The sequence below is a fragment of the Nansenia antarctica genome (genome assembly GCF_963989245.1).
Source record: "Nansenia antarctica genome assembly, chromosome: 1".
NCBI lineage: Eukaryota > Metazoa > Chordata > Actinopteri > Argentiniformes > Microstomatidae > Nansenia > Nansenia antarctica.
The window spans coordinates 48,728,759-48,738,408 of NC_137674.1; the positions used below are offsets into that span (position 1 = coordinate 48,728,759).

At 51.2% G+C, this 9,650-nt stretch overlaps 1 protein-coding gene across 1 annotated transcript in view; it reads right to left on the reverse strand.

The window, feature by feature from the left end:
* Positions 1 to 447: 447 nt before the first annotated feature.
* The window catches only part of aqr (aquarius intron-binding spliceosomal factor), a 35,870-nt gene continuing 26,667 nt past the window's right edge, over positions 448 to 9,650 (reverse strand). Inside the window, 4 exon segments of the mRNA XM_080523605.1 lie at positions 448 to 1,006; positions 2,070 to 2,183; positions 5,803 to 5,977; positions 7,226 to 7,298. Of these exon segments, the coding sequence (XP_080379731.1) occupies positions 638 to 1,006; positions 2,070 to 2,183; positions 5,803 to 5,977; positions 7,226 to 7,298 (731 nt within the window). The 3' untranslated portion in view covers positions 448 to 637.

Below are 9,650 nucleotides of genomic sequence, written 5' to 3' on the forward strand. Positions count from 1 at the left end.
CTCAGGTCAGTCCTAATGAACCTATAAACAGGTCTCAGGTCAGTAGACTGGTTGTTGTCACACCAATGGACTGATGTGGACTCTGTGATGGGAGAGGAGGTATGAATGATCGTGTGTCTGTCATTTCCTGTCCTGGCTTTTCTCCCCAACGATGGCTTCATGTGCAGGGGGGGGAGGGACACACACACACACACACTGACCTTTTAATCAGGCTTAGCGGCTGCTTGTCCAGCTGCTACTGGGTGAGCCAATCAGAACGGTGGATCCCAGTTGCGCGCTGGGGGGAGTGGCAGCGTGGGAGTGTGTGGGCTTGAGAATCATGAAAGGGAGAATTTAACAAGGCTAGGATGGCTAGACGTGTGTGTGTGTGTGTGTGTGTGTGTGTGTGTGTGTTCATTCATGCATATAAACAATAAAAACACTCCCGACAACATTTTCTTTGAGCGTTCTCTTGTTTTAATAAAAAAAGGTGTCGGGTTTACAAAACAGATCCCAGAAAAACAGATCCCAGAAAATCACGTGAAACATTATCATCCTTTCTACCGGCTTCGGTAGAAAACAAATCTATAAATCTTTAAACACATCTAAATCTTTTTTTTTCTTTTCGGGGAGTACTCCTGTCCTCCTCTAGGGGGCTCTAGACTCTCTGAGGTCCCTCCTTCTGCTGCTCCTCCTCCTCTCCTCCGCTCTCCTCCCCGTCGCTGTCGCTGTCCCGGCCCGGGTGCTCGGGCATCCGAGGGTGCTCCTCCGGCTCCTGCTCGTCCGCGTTCGGTGTCTCCTTGTTCTCCATCTTCTTCTCTGCGCTGGCCTCCCCTCCTAGTTCCCCCTGCTCCATGGGGCTCTCCTCCTCCTCCTCCTTCTTCTCCTTCTCCTTCTCCTTCTGGCCCTCCTCCTCCTCCGTCACGCTCTGCTCCCCAGGGCCGGTGGCGTCTGCGCTGGGCGGCTCTGCCTGGACCGCGGCCTCCTCCTGGGTCTGCTTGGGGGGAGGGAGGAGCTTCTGCTGCTGCTGTACGGAGGAGGAGACACGGAAGAGAAGGTGAGAGGGAGGGGGGGGGGGGGTTTGCAGTTTAAGACAGGTACCCACGGAGGAGACACGGAAGAGAAGGAGAAGGGGGAGGGGGAGGGGGAAGGGGGAGGGGTGGAGTTTGGCTGCACCGCCGGTAAATGGAGGACGAGAGAGAGAGAGAGACTGAGCGAAAGAGAGAGAGAGAGACAAATTGAAACTCTTTCTAGTTTCCTCGTCTGAAATGTTAGGCTCCTGGCCTGTTGTGTCTCTGCATGCAGCACTAAACCAATTCTCTTACATCTGACCTACTTCCAGCACTGCATTAAAGTTTAAATATTAAAAAAACATCTGTCCAAATTGAGAGAGAGAGAGAGAGAGAGAGAGAGAGAGAGAGAGAGAGAGAGAGAGAGAGAGAGAGAGAGGCGGGGGGGAGAGAGAGAGAGTGAGACAGAGGGACAGACAGACAGACAACCTACAGAGCTGGATGGCTCACAAGAAGAGTTTGCTTCAGGGGTGTTTGGGAGCAGGTGTGTGTGTGTGTGTGTGTGTGTGTGTGTGTGTGTGTGTACTGTACTATTGAGACCAGGGAACCTCAGGTGTGTGTAAACAAACTGATGACATTGGAGCAGCTACCTGTGACTGTATTGGTGTCTATGGTGAGGCAGTCACCTGTCTATACAGCTAGGTACTGTATACAATACTGTACTGTGTGTGTGTGTGTGTGTGTGTGTGTGTGTGTGTGTTGTGGTAGTTATTGTGTATGAGTTTGCAGATGTGTGTGTGTGTGTGTGTGTGTGTGTGCGTGTGCGTGTGCATGCGAGAGAGAACCGTGATAGTTACTGTGTAGTGTAGTGTGTGAACTTGTCTGTACTGCTGTGTGTTCTGGACCGTGTGTGTGTGTGTGTGTGTGTGACAGTTCTTATGTAGTGCAGTAGTGTGTAGCAGTGTGTGTACCTGTCTGTACTGCTGTGTGTTCTGGATCGTGCGTGTGTGTGTGTGTGTGTGTGACAGTTCTTGTGTAGTGCAGTAGTGTGTAGCAGTGTGTGTAGCAGTGTTGCTGTACCTGTCTGTACTGCTGTGTGTTGCGCATCATGTGCATGTACATGTTGTACACCAGGTTGGCCATCTCCGGCATGTTCTTGATCACCTGATCAGGCTGGGCAGAGTGACCTTCACTCTGAGGAGAGAGAGAGAGAGGGAGAGAGAGAGGGAGAGAGAGAGAGAGAGAGAGAGAGAGGGAGAGAGAGAGAGAGAGAGAGAGAGAGAGAGAGAGAGAGGGAGAGAGAGGGGGAGAGAGAGGGAGAGAGAGGGGGAGGGAGAGAAAGAATGTTTAGGTTATCCCATTTTCCGTGCTCACAATCAAGGTGCCAACAGACACAAACAGAGAGAGAGAAAGAGAGAGAGAGGAAGCACAGCAGAGAGAGAGAGAGGGAAAGAGAAGGTGGGGAGAGAGTGAGAGAGAGACAGCGCGAGAGAGAGAGAGAGAGAGAGAGAGAGAGAGAGAGAGAGGGGGAACAGATGGAGGCAAAGGAGGACAAGGCGTGGGGGGGGTGGTGAGGGGGGAGAGGAGTAGGATTCACTCAGCTGCAGTGACGCCTCCTAAACTGAAGTGATATGCTGACTGCAGCCAGCGGTCCACTGGGCGGCGTGTGTGTGGGCGTGTGGGCATGTTAAGATTGCGTCTAACGTTGTAAAACACGACGGCGACTATTTCACTGCGGTAAAAAACCATCGAAGAGGAACCGTGTGAGTGCCCCCCCTCCCCCCCACCCCACCCCACTGTCCTACCACGGTAAAACATTAGCCTCATCTTCCTTTTTACGGTCTGTCTCTGACGCCGTCACCACAACTGCAAAGAGACCTTATGAGCTTATGGGGCATTATTATTATATTATTAGAATGTGGCTCCGCTCTTTAAAAAAATAAAAACTCCCTCCCATACGGCAGGTCCCGGATCAGCCCTCGTTATCCGGCCCGGGAGGATGAGGGTGAGGACGGAGAGGGCTAAAGGCTGACCTCGGGTCTGTTTTGACGAGCGGGAATGTGGGGCATCTGGAGCCCCTGTGCGGCAGGGACTAGCAAGCTGCCTCCTGATAGGTTAGGCTGCTTTGGGCAGAGGACACATGTGTGTCCCCCGACACACACACACACACACACACACACAGACACAGACACAGACACACACACACACACACACACACACACACACACACACACACACACACACACACACTTAGCCTGGTGGGGTGTGGGAGGTGTGGCTTTGCCCTGTGACCTTTAAGGGTTAAATATAGACGGTGCTTCCCCAGCCAGCAGACAGACAGACAGGCAGACAGGCAGACAGGCAGGCAGAGACAGACAGACAGACAGGCAGGCAGACAACAGACAGACAGTCAGACAGGCAGACAACAGACAGACAGACAGACAACAGACAGACAACAGACAGACAACAGACAGACAACAGACAGCATCTGTCAAGCATGGTGGAGGTAATGTGATGGTCTGGGGCTGCTTTGGTGCTGGTAAAGTGGGAGATGTGTACATGGTAAAAGGGATTTTGAATAAGGAAGGCTATCACTAAATTTTGCAACGCCGTGCCATACCCTGTGGACAGCGCTTGATTGGAGCCAATTTCCTCCTACAACAGGACAATGACCCAAAGCACACCTCCAAATTATGCAAGAACTATTCAGGGAAGAAGCAGGCAGCTGGTATTCTGTCTATAATGGAGTGGCCAGTGCAGTCACCAGATCTCAACCCCATTGAGCTGTTGCGGGAGCACAGTGTTTCCTCTATATGCATTTATTCGTGGCGGGCCGCCACCAAAGAATTTCCTCCGCCACCAAATGATTCAGACAGTCCACTTTGATTCTGGCTGCGCAGAAAGGCAGCGAGTTATTATGACCGGAGAACAGAAAAAAAGCAGATTGAAGCTAGATTTAGGCCGCTTCCAGACCAACATTTCGTTACGATTTAGCGGTAGTTAGTTACAATATGTTACAATGTTGCAAATTGCAATTAACCTCGTCGTTTGTGTTCGCACTGCAATCGAGACTGAATCGCTCTCAAACAGGCGCGCAGCGCGAGGCGACGCGCTTTTCAAAACAGTTTTGTGATTGGTCCGAATTTAGCGGGACATTTGGATTTCTATTTTTTTTGTTCGTTTTGTGTTTTGTGTAATATGTCTATCGGCAAAATTCTACTGCTGGTCTTAATTATCAGCGACCGTCTCCGCTGCCGTGCGACCAACACGCAGGGGGAATATGGAACTATACAGCACATCACATACTCCAGGGAAACGCTGCTGTCTCTCCGACCACCTCAGCCACTACCGGACTTTGTGCTGAACTCCACCCAGCCAACAGACACCGGGCCACGGCCACAACGCAGGCGAGGTCGCCGGGGAGGCGTACCCCGTCGGCGAAACAACAAACCACCGCTGCCGTCAATAATCCTCAGCAATGTGCGGTCCCTGCTGCCTAAAATGGACGAGCTACGTGTCAACATGAAGGGCTGCTTTGAATACCGAGGCGAATCTCTTGGTTCTGACCGAGACGTCGTGGCTCCACCAGGGAATCCCAGACTCGCTGATCAACCTGGATGACTACTCGTCCGTGCGCGCAGACCGCACCGCTGCAGCTGGGAAAGGACACGGCGGGGGGCTGTGTGTGTACGTGAGTGACCGGTGGAGCTGATGATGTTGCATTTTCGATTAGGATACGGGATTAAAGGCACCGGCGACGGGCTAAAAGAGAAATCCAAATGTCCCGCTAAATTCGGACCAATCACAAAACTGTTTTGTGTCTCTCCCTGGAGTATGTGATGTGCTGTATAGTTCCATATTCCCCCTGCGTGCTGGTCGCACGGCAGCGGAGACGGTCGCTGATAATTAAGACCAGCAGTAGAATTTTGCCGATAGACATATTACACAAAACACAAAACGAACAAAAACAAATAAAAACACTTGAAGCAAACCAGTATCACCGGCCCGAGCCGCTGCAGCTGTAGGATATATTGGTATTTGATCACCTTCTATATAAAATCACCTGCTCGGCTTTAATGACTTAACCGCCATTAAAAAATATATAATTGTTGCCACCCTCTATTAGTATTTGGTGAAATTACGTCTTTGTTTTGAGCGCCAGTGCGCGTTTTATGCGCGTGCACGCGGAAGAAAAAAAATGACCGCTGCGCGCGCGAAAGGTGACCGCTCCGCCACTAATGTGAAAAATCCTGGAGGAAACACTGGAGCAGCTTGACCGTATGGTACGCAAGAAGTGCCCTTCAAGCCAATCCAACTTGTGGGAGATGCTTCAGGAAGCGTGGGGTGAAATTTCTTCAGATTACCTGAACAAATAAACAGCTAGAATGCCAAAGGTCTGCAATGCTGTAATTGCTGCAAAGCAAATTGCTGCAGAGCATTCTTTGACAAAAGTAAAGTTTGAAGGACAAAAATTATTATTTCAAATAGAAATCATTATTTCTAACCGTGTCAATGTCTTGACTATATTTTCTATTCATTTTGCAACTCATTTGATAAATAAAAGTGTGAGTCTTCATGGAAAACACAAAATTGTCTGGGTGACCCCATATTTTTGAACGGTAGTGTATGTGTGTATGTATATATGTGTGTGTGTGTAGATATGTGTGTGTGTGTGTGTGTGTGTAGGTATATGTGTGTAGGTATTTTAGGTATATGTGTGTGTACGTATATGTGTGTGTGTGTGTGTGTGTAGGTATATATGTGTGTGTGTAGGTATATGTATGTGTGTGTGTGTGTGTGTGTGTGTACTCACCGGCGCCCCCTGTGTGTAGTACTCGTTGGGCCTGATGTGCAGCTGCAGCGGGCGGGCGGTGAGCTGGCTGAAGGCCGGGGTCAGCTCAAAGCAGTTCTGGAACAGAGCGACCCGCGCAAAGATGTACAGGCCCAGCCTGGCCCTCGACATGGCCACCACCAGACGCCTCACATCCCTGAGGGAGGGGGGGAGGGGGGGAAGGAGGGGGGGGAGGGAGGGAGGGGGGAGGAGAAGGGGGAGAAAGAGGCAACCGGTGAAGGGATGAAAGGTGGAAGAATAAAGGTTGTCAGGGAGAGAAGAGGAAAGAGTGGAGAGGGGGAGGGAGGGAGGGGAAGGGAGAGAAAGTGGGACAGAGAGAGAGGGAGGGGGAGAGGGAGGGGGAAAGAGAGATAAGGGAGAGAGTGGTGGGGAGAGAGAGAGAGGGTTTAGAGGAAACATTTGAAGGGAAAGAAAAGAAAAGAGGAGAGAGTGGGAGAGAGATAAGCAGCAAAGGTGAAGAACACATATAAAAAGAAGAGGGAGGGGGGGCAGCAGAGGGCAGAGGAGGAGAGAGAGAGAGAGAGAGATGGAGAGAGAAGAGGAGAGATGGGTTACTTTTCTTTCTATCCACTAGAATTAAGGGATTAGAGAAAGTAGTTTTTTCCCGGAATCAGGAATCCTTCAGAAAAAAACAGCGTTTCCTGTAATACCCGGCCAGTACAGTGTGTGTGTGTGTGTGTGTGTGTGTGTGTGTGTGTGTGTAATAAAATATGTTTTTCGGGATGCGAGGCAGCTCTGGGAGGACAGGGACATTAAGGCCCTACATGCCTCGTTTACCTCAGCTCATTAAGACACCGCCTGACGAGCACCCAATTGAATTCTAAATGTAACCCTCTGGGCCTGACGCTCCTCTAAAACACGCTCCTCTAGAACACTCTCCACTAGAACACGCTCCTCTAGAACACTCTCCACTAGAACACTCCCCACTAGAACACGCTCCTCTAGAACACTCTCCACTAGAACACGCTCCTCTAGAACACAGTCCTCTAGAACAAGCTCGGCTACAACATGGTCCACTAAAACACGGTCCACTAGAACACGCTCCATTAGAACACGCTCCGCAACCTATAACAACAACATCAACAACGCTCACTTTGGGGGTTTCAGCGGTTCTAAACAGTGATACCACCGCTCAACTGTAACCAGACTTAGCTGAGGTGCTGGAGCTGAAGAGGATCAAATGGGATGAAAAGAAGAAGCATCCGCACACTCAAAACTGTGCAAAAAAAACTGTTTTCCTGTGGTTGTTTTTTTGTTAACGACCCGAGCGTATTCCTTCGGATCTCAAAAGGCACAAGGCGTGCGGGGGGGGGGGTTTAACGTACGGACGGGGGCGCACGTCTTTGTCCACCTCGGCTGTGAATGAAAACTGCACAACAATGACCTTTGCTGCCGACCGGGGGTCCGTACAGGGTCCAATAACATCCACGACACGACACAACAGGAGCCTGCGCTGCCTTCAGACGTGGGGAGGGGGGGTAGGACTCCTCTAAGAGGCTCAGCGCAGATTCAAAAACAAGCTTTGTGAAGTAGGATGCATCACAAACATATGTATTCATACGCAGCCAAAATGTGGAAGGAGGAATAGACATGTGCACACCACGAGATTAGGAAGATTTAATTTTTTTCTGTGTGCGTGTGATTATAGAAAGTGTGTGTGGGTGTGTGTGTGGATGTGTGTGGGTGGATGTAAACTAAGTTTTGAGCGAAGAGAAGAATCTGTGGAGAAGCCACATGGAAGGACAGCACTCCCACAGAAACAAGCCACTTGACTACCCAACCAATCAGCACCGAGTCTGACCTGAGAAGGGCCAATCATATGCCTTCATAGCCTGGTGACAACGCTCGGTATGTTTTGGGTTGTTCTCTGACATAACAGGGCTGTGTGGAGGGATCCAAAGTAAGAGAGTGTGTGTGTCTGTGTCTGTGAGGCCCCATGAATGTGTGTGTGTGTGTGTGTGAATGTGTGTGTGCGTGCATGTCCGTGGTGATTGGTGTATGTGTATGTGTGTGTGTGTGTGTGTGTGTGTGTGTGTGTGTGTGTCTGTGTCCATCCATGTGTGCGAGTGTATGCGTGAGTGTCCATATATCTGGGTGTATGTGTGTCCATGTGTGTGTGGGTGTGTATGTGTGTGTGTATGTCTCAGCGGGAGGCCTCCTTCTGTCAAACCGACGATCAACTTGTCATGGTCAGCTGTGTCCCCTGTGGTTGTCACGGCAGCAGGTTGCCATGGGAGGGGAGAAGAGAAGAGATGGGGAGGAGGGGAGGGGAGAAGAGATGGGGGAGGAGAGAAGAGATGGAGGGAGGAGAGAAGAGATGGAGGGAGGAGGTAAGAAATGGGGGAAGAAGAGATGGATGGAGGAGGTAAGAGATGGAGGGAGGAGAGAGAGATGGGAGGAGAAGAGATGGATGGAGGAGGTAAGAGATGGAGGGAGGAGAGAAGAGATGGGAGGAGAAAAGAGATGGAGGGAGGAGAAGGGGGAGGAGAGAAGAGATGGAGGGAGGAGAGAAGAGATGGGAGGAGAGAAGAGATGGAGGGAGGAGAGAAGATATGGAGGGAGTAGAGAAGAGATGGAGGGAGGAAGTAAGAGATGGAGGGAGGAGAGAAGAGATGGGGAGGAGAGAAGGGATGAGGGGAGAGAAGAGATGGAGGGTGGAGAAGGGGGAGGAGAGAGGAGATGGAGGAGGAGAAGGGGGAGGAGAGAAGAGATGGAGGGAGGAGAGAAGAGATGGAGGAGAGAAAGAGATGGAGGGTGGAGAGAAGAGATGAGGGAGGAGGTAAGAGATGGAGGGAGGAGAGAAGGGATGGAGGGAGGAGAGAGAGATGGAGGTGGGGAGAGAAGGGATGGAGGGAGGAGAGAAGAGATGGAGGGGGAGAGAAGAGATGGAGGGTGAGAGAATAGATGAGGGGGGAGAGAAGAGATGGAGGGAGGAGAGAAGAGATGAGGAAGGAGAGAAGAGATGGAGGGAGACAAGGGGGAGGAGAGAAAGGATGAGGGAGGAGAGAAGAGATGGAGGGAGAGGTAAGAGATGGAGGGAGGAGGTAAGAGATGGGGGAGGAGAGAAGAGATGGAGGGAGGAGGTAAGAGCTGGAGGGAGGAGAGAAGAGATGGGGGAGGAGAGAAGGGATGAGGGAGGAGAGAAGAGATGGAGGGAGACAAGGGGGAGGAGAGAAGGGATGAGGAGGAGAGAAGAGATGGAGGAGAGGTAAGAGATGAGGGAGGAGGTAAGAGATGGGGGAGGAGAGAAGAGATGGAGGAGGAGGTAAGAGATGGAGGGAGGAGGTAAGAGATGGGGGAGAGAGAAGAGATGAGGAGGAGGTAAGAGATGGAGGGAGGAGGTAAGAGATGGGGAGGAGAGAAGAGATGAGGGAGAGGTAAGAGATGGAGGGGAGGAGGTAAGAGATGGAGGGAGGAGAGAAGAGATGGAGGGAGGAGGTAAGAGATGGAGGGAGGAAGAAGAGATGGAGGGAGGAGAGAAGAGATGGAGGGAGGAGAGAAGAGATGGAGGAGGAGAGAAGAGATGGAGGGAGGAGAGAAGAGCTGAGGAAGGAGAGAAGAGATGGGAGGGAGGAGAGAAGAGATGGAGGGAGGAGAGAAGAGATGGAGGGAGGACAAGGGGGAGGAGAGAAGAGATGGAGGGAGGAGAGAAGAGATGAGGGAGGAGAGAAGAGATGGAGGGAGGAGAGAAGGGATGGAGGGAGGAGAGAAGAGATGGAGGGAGGAGAGAAAGGGATGGAGAGAGGAGAGAAGAGATGGAGGAGGAGAGAAGAGATAGAGGGAGGAGAAAAGGATGGAGGGAGGAGAGA